Source organism: Leguminivora glycinivorella, chromosome 2 (genome assembly GCF_023078275.1).
Source record: "Leguminivora glycinivorella isolate SPB_JAAS2020 chromosome 2, LegGlyc_1.1, whole genome shotgun sequence".
Classification (NCBI taxonomy): domain Eukaryota; kingdom Metazoa; phylum Arthropoda; class Insecta; order Lepidoptera; family Tortricidae; genus Leguminivora; species Leguminivora glycinivorella.
Window position 1 is genome coordinate 24,505,965 of NC_062972.1, and position 19,413 is coordinate 24,525,377.

General features: G+C 37.6%; 1 protein-coding gene across 1 annotated transcript; it reads right to left on the reverse strand.

The window, feature by feature from the left end:
- Window positions 1-7,866: 7,866 nt before the first annotated feature.
- LOC125241434 lies at window positions 7,867-15,078 on the reverse strand. Its single transcript, XM_048149927.1, has 4 exons — window positions 14,415-15,078; window positions 12,854-12,988; window positions 11,660-11,852; window positions 7,867-8,628 (listed from the first exon to the last, which is right to left on the reverse strand). Exons 1-4 carry the CDS (start codon window positions 14,436-14,438, stop codon window positions 8,225-8,227), a joined length of 756 nt encoding a protein of 251 aa, XP_048005884.1. The 5' UTR covers window positions 14,439-15,078; the 3' UTR covers window positions 7,867-8,224.
- Between the last annotated feature and the right edge of the window lie 4,335 nt (window positions 15,079-19,413).

The window sequence follows — 19,413 nt, forward strand, 5'->3', positions numbered from 1 at the left end:
ACGAGCAAGTGAAAGGATCCTATAGTTGAGTCAAGAATAGAATCCTGAACTTGCGAGTTTTTTAACACACGAGAAGTAAAATACATTTGCACCCGAGTGTAACACAAAACTTTTCCCCCTCACTATAGCGAGGAAACTACAACGCAAAAAATGCGTTTATCACTGCTTCCAGTAGTTCCACAGGTGGTAAGTAATCTTTATTACTAGATTAACCAACTTTTATCAATTTTAAAGCAGTTATTTTGACTTTATTCAAGGTCAATTTACTTTACCCACTAGGGGATAAAATGCGTATTTAACCGCTGGTATTAAAGGACAAAACACGTGTTTCCGAGCTAGTGAGGGGAAAAGATTTTTACACTACATCTCAGTGGCGGGGCGTGAAAATTTTCGTTGGTAAAGCCGGAGGGGTTTTTGGCATCTGTTTTGTATGGACTTCTAACAGACACAGAATTTTAGGGAACCCGTTGGGAATCGAGTTGTATCGACGCTCCGCCACTGCTACATCTATATGTAGGTACTTGGGCGCTGTCACTTTGACGTTTGCGATTGCGATTAAGGAATCTGTCGCACTTATGAAATCGTATTGTTACGGAAACACGAACGTGTCATGTTATTTCAGTCACTCTGTCTGTCGCACTTGTAAAATCATACGTAAGTGTAATAGAGAGGCTATTGTCAATACATCAACAGATTCGCGTTTCACCTGCAATCTCTATGAAAGTCGCTGCAAAAATCATCTGTTAAAGATGCTGTGGCCAATGATGATGTTGACATCGAACTAATAATAGGTTGGATGACTAAAATGATTGTCAAGAGCTGTGGTATCAAAATAAATTGAAAGTGAAATATAACGTTAAATACATGTATTGTTTTACGTTATAAATATTGTGAAATGCTGACTTACCATGATCATGTTACATTATGGTTAACTAGCTTTTGCCCGCGGCTTCGCTCGCGTTAGAAAGAGACAAAAAGTAGCCTATGTCTCTTTCCAACCCTTCTACTATCTCCACTTAAAAAATCACGTCAATTCGTCGCTCCGTTTTGCCGTGAAAGACGGACAAACAAACAGACACACACACTTTCACATTTGTAGTATTAGTATGGATAAATAAAATAAAAAAATATTACATTGTTAAGGCATTCTGGAATGTGCCATGATGTATGTCCGGTCAATATATTCATAGTCGTGCATCTGTATTGGCGCAGATGTCGTGCAGTCGTGAAGCTGCAGTTATGTAGCTAGAAATTGACTGGTACTTTCAAAAATTTTGAATGAGAAGTTGTGAGTTGTGATGGCACTGCTGTCGTTTGATTGATTACACAAAACATAAAATAGTTACCGTACCAACAATGTGCAATGTTACACTCGTGATAGTTTTGTTTAAAAAATATGATCGGAGACAATGTTTACTCTGGATTTGTTTTAGTATGTTGCCTCGCTCAAAATAGGTTGTTGTTCTATGACGTTTTAATTGTGCTAACGTGAACACGTAAACTGAAATGAAGATCGAGTAAGGCTATATCAAGGGCTTTATGATAAGGATCCTCAGAAACTAAAGGTGACTAACGTGTCAATACGTTACACTTATGAACTAAAATAAAAATGAGAAAAGAGCATCTTATAAAACATGGCTTGTTGGCTAAGAAGACTGATTAAACCTCTTAGCAGACGATTCAGTAATCAAAAGTGGACACTAATTGAGAGTGAAACTAGACTCTACTTACTAAGAAATACTTAAGTAGCACAAACAATTCTTAGAAAAGGATTCATAGACAATAAAGAAAGACATACGCCCACAGCTCATAAAATACATATTGGGACTCGCTCATCAATAATACACTGATTGTAATAAAAAAATACACGAGTACACGAGCGATGCGCCTGTTTAAATATTTTACAAAAGAATGACTTACAAACTGTAATTTTAGGACATCTGTTTTAATTTAAAGTTATAAGCTTATCAAACTCACTTGTAATGTCCCCAACTCTGTTCTAAATACGTCCATTGTTTATTTGGGACTTTTAATCCCATCACCTGTTAACATAAACCTTCCCTTAAACTCCCCTGGATTCCAATCAAGCGTTAAACTTTACGATTTCCCTAAGCTGGAAAAGATCGTAAAAGTAAATAATAATGTGACAACAGACACGAATGTAATCCTGTTTTCCTATTGAATGTTGGAAAAGAAATTCCCAGAAGGAAGTTTGTATAAAAGCAATATCTGTTAATGTCATTCTCCGATGGAGGAGACATCACATTGTTACGTCACCTGACTTCAGGCCATGTGTTGTTATTACTGAGAACTTGAGCGAATCGTACTTTAAGGAAAACCAATGATCATGAACCATCATTTTGTTTTACTAGCGTTTACCCGCGACTTCGCCCGCATACTAATCTAATCTTGTTTTCCTATACAAAATTTGGACCCCTATTTTACCCCCTTAGGAGGTGAAGATTGAAAAATCCTTTCTTACGGCTCAGCCACGACATTGGTCTAAGCGCGACAGCGGCGAGCGGCGGCCATACATTGAAGCGAGACACAGCGATGGGACTTTTCATTCGCACGTATGGCTGCCGCTCGCCGCTGCCGCGCTTAGACCAATGTCGTGGCTGGGCCGTTAGTGATCCTTTACACCTTATAAGGAACAGGCGTGCCAAATTTGGAATCTCTAGGACCAGCGGTTTCAGCTGTGTCTTGATATGTCAGTCAGTCAGTTAGACAGTCAGTTTCTTCTTTTATATATTTAGAAGAACGCAAGCACTCGTCAATGCTGTACATATGTACTACAAAAAGATTTTCCTTCGTTTTTTTACGCAAACTTACGAACTATTTCAGTCAGTTTCAGTACAAGTAGGTAACTACTCATTTTCTGAACTAGCATGACAAATGTAAACGTTCCTACGAAAATATGATGGAAAAACTATGAAAATATATAGGAAACCCTAATTTATTTACCATACAACTGAATCAGGCACTCCTGGTCCTAGTCTTTATGCGCATAGAGCTCTTCAGTTTTACTATAATACGTTAAGTCATTTACAGGTACTTTTTTACTTTTGACAATATACATATAATCATTCTCCCATAATGTTGTATGTGTAGTTGTGTACATGCACTGGTTTAACCAGACGATTGACTCGACATCTTTGTCAGATTGAAATAACTTTGCAATCGATTTTGGGGAACATTGTAATCTATTTAGATATACAAATTAAAACATGTCCGTCTTTGGGTTACAGGTTTACATAATATGTGTACTTATATGTATCTATCACATTTCAAGTTAATCGGTTCAGTGGTTTCGGAGAAAATTGGCTGTGACAGACGGCAGACAGACAGACGCACGAGTGATCCTATAAGGGTTCCGTTTTCCCATTTTGAGGCACGGAATGCTAAAAAGTACGACAGTTATTAAAAAAGGGAAACCGAAATCCTGGTTTTCACAAAGTTGCCTATAAACACTGTGATTCAAACTTGAATGCTGTATTAGATGAAAAAAATCGCTGTCATGATTACACCATCAGTATTTTTTTATAAATCGAGTATGAAATTGACTAGGTAATACCTTCTTACAGGCGTTTTCAAGTTTTAATAACAGATAGTCTGTTCGGAAAGTCAAGAGTCGTAAATGTATGGGGTCCATTCCACGACTCTTGGTGGGGGTTGGGGGTATACATTCCACGACTCTTAACTTTCCCAACAGACTCTATAAGAAGTAAGTATTATGATTGACAGTGTCAAACTCAGAAGTGATACTTTTTGTACTTTTTATTACAACAAAAAATAAGAAAATCATTCCAGCAAAAAACTAAGCATTAGTTGAAAAAGACTAAATGGTAATAAGTAGCTATTCATTGCAACTTTCTTATCATCTCTCAAGTCTAATATAACTAAATAGGTTTTGCATATTATTTAAGTATGTCTAAGTAAATTAGAATAGACCTAATCACGAAATTCAATTTCCCCAGGCATCGATATTTACTAGTACTCGCAATACCAAACAACGAGCACTTAACACTGTTATTAAGTTCCATGGGAGACTTTTATGTCCCCAACAAGGCAGTAAATGGCAATTACTTACACTGCCAGAGCCATTACATTAACCGTAAACGACTGATACTGCGTACAATACTGTGCCGTAAAGTAGTTCAAAATGTGAACGACATATGCTCTTTTGCATGACGGCTCGTCGGCTTTGCATGGCTGGATAGCTCACATGATACGCATCAACCGATGATACCCTATTTAAAGTACCAAATAAATGATAAAAACCGGCCAAGAGCGTGTCGGGCCACGCTCAGTGTAGGGTTCCGTAGTTTTCCGTATTCAAAAAAAAAATCAAAAAAAAAAAAATCAAAAAGCATTTATTTCATAAACCAATTTACAACATAACACTCGCAGGTTGAGACTTCCTAGTAAGTATTTATAATACCTGTGACAGGAAGCCCCGCTCTTCCTCAATTTTCAACTACATTTATTTGTACACAGTTAAAGATTTGAGATGTGAGTGTGTGTGTGTGTGTGTGTGTGTGTGTGTGTGTGTGTGTGTGTGTGTGTGTGTGTGTGTGTGTGTGTGTGTGTGTGTGTGTGTGTGTGTGTGTGTGTGTGTGTGTGTGTGAGTGAGTGTGTGTGTTCGCGTGTCTTTTTCTACTCATCACCCTATTAACATTTCTGTTTCATCATATGTTATGTTTTGTATCCACTTCACTACGGTTTTTTTACAGTCATACCAAGCTAAGAGGTAAATATTAATTTTGTCATTTATTATATTATATAGGTGTACTGATAATGCCTGATACTGTCTTTTTCCAAATTTAGATTTACAGTACACTGGCGGGATAACACTTTTTTTACGTCTTCGTGATAACACCGTCACATCAATTTTTTTACTTTTGTGGACTCGTAGTACAGCCGCTATAACATATAACTTTTCTCACTGAAAAATTTTTCTGAACCTGAACCAAGTTCAAAACAATTTTCCTAGAAAGTCTTTATAAAGTTCTACTTTTGTGATTTTTTTCATATTTTTTAAACATATGGTTCAAAAGTTAGAGGGGGGGGGACGCACTTTTTTTTCCTTTAGGAGCGATTATTTCCGAAAATATTAATATTATCAAAAAACGATCTTAGCAAACTCTTATTCATTTTTAAATACCTATCCAACAATATATCACACGTTAGGGTTGGAATAAAAAAAAATTCAGCCCCCAATTTACATGTAGGGGGGGGTACCCTAATAAAACATTTTTTTCCATTTTTTATTTTTGCACTTTGTTGGCGTGATTCATATACATATTGATACCAAATTTCAGGTTTCTAGTGCTAACGGTTACTGAGATTATCCGCGGACGGACGGACGGACGGACGGACAGACAGACATGGCGAAACTATAAGGGTTCCTAGTTGACTACGGAACCCTAAAAATGTCTAAAATACAACATCAAAAAGATTTATTTGCTACTTAGTCCGCGAACGATGCCTAAGTAATGATTTTGGTTAGCATGGATTTCCACAAAATACCGCTTCTACTAACTTTTTTATTCAAAATCGATGTTATAACAATATAAATTTATACTTGATATAACATACATCAGAAACAAAATTAATAAAAGTAAAGAAGGTATTTTTTCAGGTGATAACCAGTGACATTCCAACCTTTACTGAAGAATTCTAGGAATTTACTGAAGAATTATGTCATGTCGCGTTTTGGTGACACCTACACATTAATCATTCGTAGGAAAAGGAACATCACTAGATTTTCATCGTATTTTTCATAAATACCTAGTATAAATAAAAAAAACTGTGCTAACATGACACGCTGCGACACTATCAGCTGACATAAAAAATAAATAATAAGTCTTCTAAAACGCAATTCGGTAGGTATTTTAATTTAACCAGTGCTGCCTTGCATAATATAGAAATAGTAAATCATTGAAAATATGTGACGTAATATCTTGTATAAGAAAAGTTCCAAACTTGAACTGTGCTCGTACGCATAAAGTAAAGAGGTGAACAAACATGCGGATGGGGAAAAATCCAAACGTAGTTTCACACACATAAATATGTTACATTATGTATAACATGCATGGACTAAACTAATATAGAATAAGTAGGTATTATTGTGTGCCCTTACAGGGTGTCATTACTCACTGTCTCATTGTCTATTATATTATTAATTAAATTATATCATGATTCGCCTATGCCATGATGAAATAGAAATCATATGGTCACAATATCACTTAAACAAGTCAAATTTACCAGTAATTCTGACTGACACTTCTGATTCTCACTGTCTTAATTAATGTAACACCTATTACACTGAAAGAAATAATCAGTAAATCTTAATGAAATTTCAGTAAACTTAACTGAAAAAAGCAGTTAAAATGGAGCCAACGGTAAAAACCAGTTACTTTAACTGTAACAAAACAGTAAGGGTAAAACAGTAAATTTTACTGAATAAGTCAGTTAATTGAATATTGACTAAAACAGTAAAAAATAAAACAGTTGAGGAAAACAGTTAAAGAAAACAGTTAATAGAAACAGTAACTTAAGACAGCTAATTTAACTGAATAAATCAGTTAAGGAAAACAGTTAAAGAAAACAGTTGAAGAAAACAGTTAAGGAAAACAGTTATGGAAAACAGTTAAAGAAAACAGTTAAAGGAAACATTAATTGCTACTGTTCCACAACAGTAGAACTTACTGATTGGTTACGGTTGCTACTACTGTTTGGGAACAGTACCAGCTACTGTTAGGTATGTAGTTGCTACTGTTCCTCAACAGTAGATGTTACTGATTGGCTACGGTTGCTTCTACTGTTCGGGAACAGTACCAGCTACTGTTGGGTATGTAGTTGCTACTGTTCCACAACAGTAGATGTTACTGATTGGCTACGGTTGCTTCTACTGTTCGGGAACAGTACCAGCTACTGTTAGGTATGTAGTTGCTACTGTTCCACAACAGTAGATGTTACTGATTGGCTACGGTTCCTGCTACTGTTCGGGAACAGTACCAGCTACTGTTAGGTATGTAGTTGCTACTGTTCCACAACAGTAGATGTTACTGATTGGCTACGGTTGCTTCTACTGTTCGGGAACAGTACCAGCTACTGTTAGGTATGTAGTTGCTACTGTTCCACAACAGTAGATGTTACTGATTGGCTACGGTTGCTTCTACTATTCGGGAACAGTACCAGCTACTGTTAGGTATGTGGTTCCTACTGTTCTACAACAGTAGAACTTACTGATTGGCTACGGTTGCTGCTACTGTTCGGGAACAGTACCAGCTACTGTTGGGTATGTAGTTGCTACTGTTCCACAACAGTAGATGTTACTGATTGGCTACGGTTGCTTCTACTGTTCGGGAACAGTACCAGCTACTGTTAGGTATGTAGTTGCTACTGTTCCACAACAGTAGATGTTACTGATTGGCTACGGTTGCTTCTACTATTCGGGAACAGTACCAGCTACTGTTAGGTATGTGGTTCCTACTGTTCTACAACAGTAGAACTTACTGATTGGCTACGGTTGCTGCTACTGTTCGGGAACAGTACCAGCTACTGTTAGTTATGTAGTTGCTACTGACCCACTACAGTAATATCTACTGTAGTAGAACAGTAGCAACTACATACCTAACAGTAGCTGGTACTATTGCCCAACAGTAGCAGACACTGCAGCTGAGCTGCAGGGTCCCGTTTCTCAAAAGCTTGTAACTTGTAATACAAGCGGATGTCACTTTTTGACAGCTTTTGTTAGAAAGGGACTTCCACTTGTATTACAATTTACAAGCTTTTGAGAAACAGGGTCTTGCTATTGTTGAGGAACAGTGAAGAAATAAATACAAGTGTATATTACAAAGTAAAAATCATATTTATTGATGGAACTCACATCAAATTACATACAATAAACAAGGATGTTACAAAGTAAACATTATTCATCGATACTTTGATAGAACTAAATCCATGTAAGTACCTACATAAATCCAATCCAAATAAACACGAGTGTTACAAAATAATCATTTTTTAATAATGATACCTACAACTAAATCCATTGCAATCACCATTACGCCTGCTAGCAAGGGTACTTTGCCATGCAGTAATAATTCCTGGCCTTCGACTACTAGTCCGTGGCGCTCACGACAATAAAGTGTGATTTACGGCAAATGATGATGATGGAATTTCCTTTTGCAGAGTTGTTCCTTTTGACTCACTGATTGATTTAGGAAAGGGAGCCAACCGAATTTTTCATGCAAAATTTTGACTTAATGGGAGCCCACTTTTCATTACAAAGTGTATAATTGTCTGCAGTCGAACGGAGCCACTCGAAGCATTCTTCTATTTCGGTGTTCTCTGAATCTAGGTCCGCTTGACTGTCAGAGGTGGTCTCGGGGCCCTCTCTAACCGGTGCTGTCCTTTTGTTAGTTGTAGCGTGCTCCACTGATGCTGTTGTTGGAGTAAACGTTTTTTCTATAGAACGACGCGCCCTTGGCTGGTATATTTTATTTCGGCGATACTTAGCCTTCAGATTAGTCACTGCGTCAAACAGCCGACCATGGGCTCGCCCAAACACTTGAGGTCCTTTAGTGTAATAAATAGATGTATTTTCTGCCGGGAATACTCGTTCTGTAACAGATCAATAGTTATACCTATATTAATATACTAGTTTTTTAAAGGTGCGCGGGGCCCGAGGGCCCCGCGGTGTTCTTATTTGTTTTTTGTTTTTGCTTTTGCTTTTTGTTTTTTGCTTTTGCTTTTTGTTTTTGAGTTATGCTTATGCTTTTTGTTTTTGAGCTATGCTTGTTTGCTTTTTTGCTTTAGCCTTTGCGTGCTTGGGAGCACTCTCTGCCCGCAGCTCGGCCTGCGGCCTCGCGTGCTTGGGAGCCTGTCAGACACGCTCCGGGCCTTCGGCCCTCCGCGTAGTTACTGTGGGGGTTGTAGGGAAGTTGGAGCTTAAACACGACCCAATAGTAAAAGTGTCTTGAGAAGCTCACGACGGGCCTGCGGCCTGCGGCCTCCGGCCCGTCGTTTCGCTTCTCTAAGACACTTTTACTATTGGGTCGTGTTTAAGCTCCAACTTCCCGGTCCGCCGGCGAGCCGATCAGGGACGCTCCGGGCCTTCGGCCCTACGCGGAGCTCGGCCTTCGGCCTTCGCTGGGTTTCGTTTCGAAGCTCCGCGTCGGGCCTTCGGCCCGCCGCGTCGCTTTTTAGACACTTTGATTATCGTTCTGCTTGGGAGCACAGTCTGTACGCAGCTCGGCCTGCGGCCTTCGCGTGCTTGGGAGCACTCTGCCCGCAGCTCGGCCTGCGGCCTTCGCGTGCTTGGAAGCCTCTTAGGCACGCTCCGGGCCTTCGGCCCTCCGCGTAGTTACTGTGAGAGTTGTAGGTAAGTTGGAGCTTAAACACGACCCAATATTAAAAGTGTCTTGAGAAGCTCACGACGGGCCTGCGGCCTGCGGCCTCCGGCCCGTCGTTTCGCTTCTCTAAGACACTTTTACTATTGGGTCGTGTTTAAGCTCCAACTTCCCGGTACGCCGGCGAGCCGATCAGGGACGCTCCGGGCCTTCGGCCCTACGCGGAGCTCGGCCTTCGGCCTTCGCTGGGTTTCGAAGCTCCGCGTCGGGCCTTTGGCCCGCCGCTTCGCTTATTTAGATACTTTTTGTTATTGTTTTCTTGGGAGCACAGTCTGCACGCAGCTCGGCCTGCGGCCTTCGCGTGCTTGGGAGCACTCTGCCCGCAGCTCGGCCTGCGGCCTTCGCGTACTTGGGAGCCTGTCAGACACGCTCCGGGCCTTCGGCCCTCCGCGTAGTTACTGTGGGGATTGTAGGATTTGTAGGGAAGTTGGACCTCCGGCCTGCGGCCTCCGGCCCGCCGCGTCGCTTTTTAGACACTTTTACTTATATTTTCTTGCTTGGGAGCACTGTCTGTACGCAGCTCGGAACTTGGACCGGAGCAATGACCGTCGGGCTGTAGAACGCTCCCTCAGGCTGGTAGGGAAATTTGACTTTGTCCCCTCTCGCCGCCGTTTTTGACTTTTCCAAAAATTTTTTTTTCTCATTTCTATTTTTGGCCCCCGCTCTTACCACGTGCCAAATTTGAACGCGCTCGGACCGAAAATAAAAAAAAAAAATTTCAAAGTCGGCCATTTTGAAATTTTCTAAATGCCATTCGATGGACCACAAATAACTGTACAACATTAGTTTAAGCACTATTAACCTTTTTCCTACCGTTACGGAGCTATGGGGATTTAAAAAAACCTCCATACAAACTGGTAGGGAAATTTGACTTTGTCCCCTCTCGCCACCGTTTTTGACTTTTCCAAATTTTTTTTTCTCATTTCTATTTTTGGCCCCCGTTCTTACCACGTGCCAAATTTGAACGCGCTCGGACCGAAAATAAAAAAAAAAATTTTCAAAGTCGGCCATTTTGAAATTTTGTAAATGCCATTCGATGGACCTCAGATAACTGTACAACATTAGTTCAAGCACTATTAACCTTTTCCCTACCGTTACGGAGCTATGGGGATTTAAAAAAAGGACCTCCATACAAATTTCAATTGGCCTTCAAAGGGCGCCATTTTGAATTTTTCAAAATTTTCTTTTTGTATACTAATCTTGGGGTGGCTGTCTACCCGTGTGCAAAATTTCAGCGCGCTCGGACCATTTTGAAATTTAAAAAAAAAAAAAAGTCGGCCATTTTGATTTTTTTTTAATGCCATTCGATGGACCTCGGGTGACTGTATAACATTTGTTTGAGCACTTTTCACTTCTTTGTACCGTTACGGAGCTATGGTAATTAAAAGAAAAACCTCCATTCAAATTTCAATTGGCCCTCAATGGCCGCCATTTTGAATTTTTCAAAATTTTCTTTTTGAATACTAATCTATATTAATATATAAAAAACAAATAATTAAACTATGATATTTTTTGAAAAATAAGAATTATATAAAAAACAAATAATTAAACTATGGGCAAGTGCGAGTCGGACTCGCGCACGAAGGGTTCCGTACCATAATGCAAAAAAAAGGAAAAAAAAATTAAAAAAAAACGGTCACCCATCCAAGTACTGACCACGCCCGACGTTGCTTAACTTTGGTCAAAAATCACGTTTGTTGTATGGGAGCCCCATTTAAATCTTTATTTTATTCTGTTTTTAGTATTTGTTGTTATAGCGGCAACAGAAATACATCATCTGTGAAAATTTCAACTGTCTAGCTATCACGGTTCGTAAGATACAGCCTGGTGACAGACAGACGGACGGACGGACGGATGGACGGACAGCGAAGTCTTAGTAATAGGGTCCCGTTTTACCCTTTGGGTACGGAACCCTAACAACGCGGCCCATTGCAACTTTTCTCGTTTTGTTAGGGAAACATTGAACAATTAGAGAATGTTTTCCATATAACACATGAGGAAAGTTTGGTCTGGTCGGCACATATTTATTTCCTATTAAATATATTCCGTGCCATACATTATTGCCCATTATCCTTTCATCTAAAATTCTAAATCGGTTCAGCAATTTAGGAGTGAAAACGTAATAGACAGACAGACAAAAAGAGAGTCAGTCAGTTAGACAGACAGTCAGACAGACAGTTAGACAGACAGTCAGAAACAGATTTATAAATAGGTTCCTATTTAAAAAAAAATTAAAAACTTACTAATTTCGCGAATCCAATGCAAGTATATGTTACTTGTTATTGGTGCCTTCGGATCAAGTTTCACTATTTCTGTCGCAATCTCCCTGGTTAAACTTCTTCGTAGTTGATCTCCCAAAGGGTTTGGATGCTGTGTAAGAAGCAGTTTGCCCTCTTGTGTACTATCGAGCAGAGAAATTAAGTCCTGGCATTTGGTCTGGAAAGAAAAAAGATTGATATTTATTACTAAGCGCCACTTGCACCATTCCACTAACCCGGGGTTAACCGGTTAAACCTGGAGTTACCATGGTTACCAGTACAATTTGAGACTGGCGTAAAGGTTTAGTCGCTTAACCCCGGGTTAATGGTGCAAGTGACCCTAAGTATAGCAATGGAGCAGAAGAAATAATCTTTTACAGAAAAAAACCGACTTCTCAAATAGTTTGAAATGCCATAGGTATAAATTATTGGCTGGTATTTAACTTTCACGATTTTTAAACATTATTTAATTGCACAATTGGACAACGCCGTCCTCGAAACGTCGGAGGTAAATCTTAAAACTTAAATACGCGATTAAATCCCGTTGTGCAATTTAATAATGGTATTTAACTGATCACCAGATATAGTAATCCACTTCACCTTTTTCTGGTAGAATATTTCATTTCTGTATGGGTCGCAGTTCTAACCTAACCTACAAAATCTAAATCGCTAAACAATGCGTCCTTGAAGAGTTCTGTTCTGATCATCATCAGCAGTTCCACTCCATCAAATGTGACAGTTTTTAATGAAAATGCTTGATTTTCTGATGAAAATACAATAATCTCTATACGCATGCCTTTAAGATTTGAGGAGTTCCCTCAATTCCTCATGGATCCCATTATCAGAACTGGGTTTTAACAAAAACGGGACCATTCTGTATGCATATACGTATACACTATACAATCAAAAAAAGAATTTTCAAAATCAGTCCAGTAATGACGGAGATATGGAGTAACAAACATAAAAAAATAAAAAATAAACATGCAACCGAAGGTTATCAATTGATGACCTCCTCCTTTTGAGATTTGGAAGTCGGTGAATAAAATGTAGGAATCTAAATCTAGGTCTAATAACAATAATAGGTTAGAAGAAATTATGCTTTCGCGACCGCTGCGGAGGCGGGACTCAGGTATAATATAAGGTATATTGGTGCTTTTCTGCAAAAAAAAGTACACTTACGTTTAATTCTTCCGACCTTGAAAATGTTGAACTTGGTGAAGAGTCTACAGAGTTGATCGGTGAAGTTAAAATTGGCGTGAGCCCGTCGACACCTTCTCCGTACACGTTTATTATTTTTTCTATCCCACTATCTATCTGAAAGATAATCAATAAAAAAAACAATTTATAATAAAACTGGCAAAATTGATAAGTGGACGAAAACTCGCACAATTACCATAATTGATATGATACCGAGTATACCAACTTCGAAAACTTAAATAAATCACATAGAGCAGAATTCATACCTATAAAAACATTTGGTTTGTATTGCACAGAGAGACAAACTGACATTGGTACATACATACAGACATACATACACTTAAGAAATTTGGCACATCTGTTTACTAAGCCATTATATGAAATATTGTGTCATTCCAATAATACTACATACATACGGGTCGAATTGTTAACCTCCTTTTTAGGATTCCGTACCCAAAAGGTAAAAACGGGACCCTATTAACTAACCCCCTTATTCATAAACGTTTACTAAAGTTGACAAGCCGATAATAATCGTTTGTCCCTTTCCGACGTATCGGTATGATGGAAAGGGACAAACAATTATTATCGGCTTGTCAATTTTAATAAACGTTTATGAATAAGGGGGTAAGACTCCACTGTCCGTCTGTCTATCTGTCTGTCACCAGGCCAGTATGTCATGAACCGTCATAGCTAATTAGCTAGACAGTTGAAATTTTCACAGATGTATTTCTGTTGCCGCTATAACAACAAATAGGTACAGTCAGCAGAAGTTGCTCAGCGGGCGAGGTGTTCAAAATTACCTCGACACGCTCTTATTCTCTTAACAATAAAGTCGCGTCAAGATCATTTTGAACACCTGGCCCGCTTAGCAACTTCTGCTGCTGACTGTACTAAAAATAGAATAAAATAAATTATCCGTTTTTTGCGTAATGGTACGGAACCCTTCGTGCACGAGTCCGACTCGCACTTGGCTAGTTTTTATTGTCTGTATTCATCAACTCAATATTAGTTTCATTTTACTACATTTTTTTGCATTAGAAAGATCTTCACAGAAATAAATATAAGGTTTTTTAACAGACTTAAAAAAAACCAAGCCGGTGACAGACGGACAGCGGAGTCTTAGTAATAGGGTCCCGTTTTTAACCTTTGGGTACGGAACCCTAATAATAATTACTTTTACATACCTGGGAATTAGTACATTTCCAATCTAAAAGATAACTAACTATAAGATAACTAACTAAGATAAGTAACTATTAGACAATCTTTAAATAGCATAGTCATCAGCAAAAATATCTGACAGGCGATTTAAATATGGTTCAATTCTCAATTTTAATTTAATTTAGGCAGAGTAATATTGAAAGTACAATGCAAAGCCGCTTTTTGTAACTAAACAAGGGCATACATTGCTATTTCAATCACTTATTTTTTCAATTTTAAGTTAGTTTAAGTAAATAAAACAGTGCCACTTAAATATACCTAAAATACCACACCATACCGCAAGCAAAGATCACACAATACCACATTAACTTAATATAAATATTACCATGATTACTTTGCAGTTTGCCATAATTATGTTAAAAATAGGTAACTTCTGGGTGAGATTTGCTCAGGACCGGGATAAGTGGCATACTCGGAGATTCCTATGCTGCAGTGGGCGATAAAAGGCTGTATGATAATGTTAATAATTCCGCTTAAATTGATATCATTAAACTATGCCGGTGTAAGTTACAGGTGTATATTTTTCTGAAATTAATTTGATTGCCAGAATAAAATGGTATCTATTAGTTGGACTAAAGCCTATCACAGATGGAGCGATAATATACCAAAAGATATCTTATAGCAAGGCATCTTAGCCTTTCGTATGCCTTGTCCCGTATACGTCACAGACAATTCCCCTGTAATTTACAATATCAAGGTTATTCATTGTAGCAAATGTTGACAGCATACGACGAGGGTTAAGATACCTTGCTATAGAATTATAGCTCGGTATATTACGATATATTTTGGTATCGTTATCGTGTGTGGTGCTTAGCTATGCTATAAGATATATTTCGGTATATTAATATCTATTTAATTATCGATCGCTCCGTCTGTAACGGGCTTAACACATAGCGGTCAAACTTATAACACAGCTATTTTTGTGTCGGGGGTTAAAAATTATGAATTAAGTAGGTACAGAACTGTAGGACAAACTTATAAAAAGCGTGACGTGAATTATTATATCCAACTTACCAACAAATGACTCAGCGTATTTCTCGAAGCCCCATGTTTTCCAAAGTTCACTGACTTCGTTGGGTACTTCGTTGGATGAACTACTGCAAACAATACAAATCCTCCATAAATTTCATGTCATTTCGCATTCTCATTCTGCCAATATCAAATGCGTTTTTTACGAAACGACTTTGCTCGTGAAAAAATGACAGATAATGCAGTAGGTAGTAAGTATTAAATGATGTCACTTATTCACATTCACAGCATAAACCACTATCGTCATTATAATTTTAATAACCGGACAGCAAAAAAATCTAAGAACGCTTGTAGAAATCGTCACAAACGACAATTCCTCGGTAACTACCTATTATAAGTAGCTACTTTCTAAATATACTTACATACTAGTATTACAATTAAAATTTAGTATTTACCTCATCATCCCTGGTTCACAGAATTCACAGTTCACACACTCTACACAACTTTAATTAAATTAATTATCACAACCAGAGATTGACTTTCGTTCGTGGCTTCTCACGCGGTTTCTAAACACAAAATGGCGCCTGCCTGGTGCGACTAGTCGAGTCACGCCACGCGTAGCGCAAGATGGCCGACATGGCGTGGGTCGCAGGTGTGGAAATCAAGAGATCACAAACATTTTTATTTGACTGGCAAAAAAAGTGTAATCAGAATCCCTTTTTTTTAAAAAGCGTTAATCATATTGAGAGAAAATGTATTTTGTTAAATATAGTTCCGCAGTCAACTATGTGTTTTGCCATGTCCGTCTGTCTGTCTGTCCGCAGCTTAGCTCAGTGATGGTTAGCACTAGAAAGCTGAAATTTGGTATGAGTGTGTGTATTAATCACGCCGACAAAACGGTAAAACAAAAATGAAAACAAAAATTTTTTTTTTGAGTTACCTTCCGTTACTTTCATAGGTACCCCGAAGTGGGGCTGAAATTTTTTTTTTACTTTAATCCTATCGTATAGCTATAGGGTGTCGTTGGATATGTCTTCTAAAAAGAAAAGGGGTCCTTAAATAGTAGATTGTTAACCAAGGGTGGAAAGTGAACCATATCACCCGAGATATTTTGGCGCTCGAACGAAGTGAGAGCGCCAATAGTTCGAGGGTGCGATGGTTACTTTCACCCGAGTTTAACACTCTACTTTTCATTTCGACTATGAGGAAAGTCAAACACAAGAAAATATTTTGATGGTTAAGAGAATTAAGGACTGGAATTGGCGCCATTTGCATTTTGATCGAAAAAAAAATCTAAAACCATAGACAAACCGGTCTTAAATTGGGATGTCTGAAGCGCCCTTAATATACACGCGCCTTAAAAAAGTTGAAACTGAATGGATGAATGTAATTTAATAATGGAATATTATGGCATAAATGGCTGTTAGCCGATGCTCGAAGTATAAATTAAAAAAAATTACTTTCCACCCTAGGGTGGGAAATGCAATTTTCCACCCGTCTATCAGCATATGAAAGGTGAACTTTCCGAATAGGAGAGATGAAAAAACTATTTTTTGATAAATTCAATACTTTCGGAAATAATGGCTCCCAAAGTTCACAAAAAAATGTGCCCCCCCCCCTGTAACTTTTGAACCGTGAGTCCAAAAAATATGGAAAAATTCATGTAGCTAACGACTAATAAGTACTTTCAATTAATACTATATTGAATAAAATCGGTTGAGCTGTTTTTGAGTTATTGAAAAAGTTGTGTTTTCATAGTAAAAAGACGTAAGTGCCGCAATGTATCCTATAAAAACGACCTTTTGAGTGGGTTTATTGTAACAGGCCGACAACTACGGAACTCTACACTGAAGGTGGCTCGACATCCTCTTGGCCGGTTTTTTTGTTATTAAATATTATTTTTTCGATTTTATTTGATGGATCTGAAAGTCAAACAGGGAACCGATTTATATTATGACTTTGGAGAGTGACATTTCAAAACTGAGCGCTAGAAAATATGTAGGTATAGTTTGTCAAAGGACTGTCTCATTTCAAACATAGGGAGAATCGTACTATATTTGTCTTACACTAGTACTAGCACCCAAAAGAAAAGGATGAGTATTGTTTTCTTTGTTCTTATTAACTGACAAATTGGTTTGACCAACTATAAGTATGTATTAAGGTAAGTATATGGATTCGAAAATAGGTATTTCATGATTTATAGTTGGTCAACCAGATCTTGTCAGTAGAAAAAGGCGGCAAATTTGAAAAATGTAGGCGCGAAGGGATATCGTCTCATAGAAAATTTGAATTTCGCGCCTTTTTCTACTGACAAGATTTGCTTCACCATCTATATTTTTTCATCCAAATTTCTTCATTCTGTCTGATTCTAATAAATATTGTGATTAAAAGGCTCCCTGGCACCTGATTCCTTTAGTTTTCTAATGTTTTTTGTAGCTTGTATACATATATATATATATGCAACGGTTTTAAACAATATAGTATCCCATATTTACTTCAAAGCATTGTCGTATAAGGAATGAAATTGAAAAGGTTTGCGACCTATGTCTTCGTCCCGCCAATTCGGGCAACAACGTTATTTACCGAGTCAAGACAGTACAAACTACTGTTCTGTAAGTAGGTATAGATGGTCAAGCAAATCTTGTCAGTAGAAAAAGGCGGGAAATTCAAATTTTCTATGAGATGCCTTCGCGCCTACATTTTTCAAATTTGCTGCCTTTTTCTACCGACAAGATCTGCTTGACCAGCATAGTAGCAAAACTCTTTATTGTGCAGAAAGACATTAAAAACCGGTTTCGGTATGAGCTGATATATGTATTTAACCCTTAAACAGGTCTGACGCATTTTTTACTTTTGATTACTGATTCGGGTATTAGGTAATAGCTTAAAAAGAAAAGTAATTTCTTGATTTCTTTTTATTACCCCTAATTCAATAATAAGTTACCGAGCGATTTAAGAAATTGCACGCCTAACCAGTTTAAAAAAATATTATCTAAATGGCTACTAAATAAAAGCTTTTACTCCATAAGTGACTTCTTGAATATGAATAATGACGAATACGAGTATGATGTTGACTAATTGTATGTAAATTTAAATGTCTCAGAATAATTTATCCAGCTTGATTGACTTAATGATTTGTAATTTATTTTATTGTGGTTTTTGCTATTTTAATTATTTAATTTGATCGCATGACATTATGTACCTATTATAAGTTTTGCATGCTCAATTGTGAGTAGAGTACACTGTACTACTAATTTTAAGTCACCATCTACATATTTACTGTATTCTGGCAAATAAATAATTTGTATTTGTATTTTGTATTTGTAATAAAAAAAACCCGGTGGTTTTTATATGCCCACTACTGCTCGTTACCAATGGTGCTATGTGGTCCTTATATGGCCACTGCCTTGTTAACCATACAGAGTAGTTTTAAGGGTAAGTCATGTCATGTGCACATCACATTTACACTTGCGTCCCAAAATGCACTAATTGCCAGCACTTTCTTGGCTCGCATGGATGTCGTGGCTCGTAAGATTGACCGTTGAATAAATATTTAATTTAAAAATTTAAGTAATACATTTTACTTAGCGCGCCATCTTCCGTTCATACAGCTAACCACTCGGTGTACGTCCAGACATCTATCCTAAAGATACAAACATTTATGAAGAAAATTGTCTAGGTATACAGTGGCGCGTATTTAGTACTATTGGATTGTATTTGATGTTTGGCTAAGTGACTTCACTTGTACACAGTAAGAGGGCGCTGATCTTATAATGCCTTAACGGTGTAGTTTTCAACTATTTTTTTAATAACATTAAATAAATTGAAACTCATATAGCTCTGTTAAATTATTCGATTAGAAGAGATAACGAATTATTTAAAGTAACCGTTTTGCTATTAATTAAGATAAACGGTTATAATTAGAAATACTTAGTCAGTAATGTTTCAGTGAGTGAAAATAGCTATTCTAAACATTAAATTTTACTGTTTTGCTATTGCTTACGGTAAACCGTTAGAAATACTGAGTCAGTCAGTAAAAAAAACGTATGTCTTGGTGAGTAAAAATACAGTTAGTAGCATAACTGAACCAATGTTTACTATTTTGTGATGTATCTGTAATTTACATGAAATTGGTAAGAAATAATGTTTGCAATCAATTATTTTCGTCTTTCTCCATTGAGTCTCTTTTGCACCACCCTCTATAATTTGATGGCGGGTAATCTAATTCATAGTGTTCATAACATAAAATTCTTCTGAAATCTTCATATCTCTTGATACACGTTAAGTTCGAATAAATACAAATAAACTAATAACAATGTGTAAAATTTTTCATGTTTAAGTCGGAGTTAAAGATC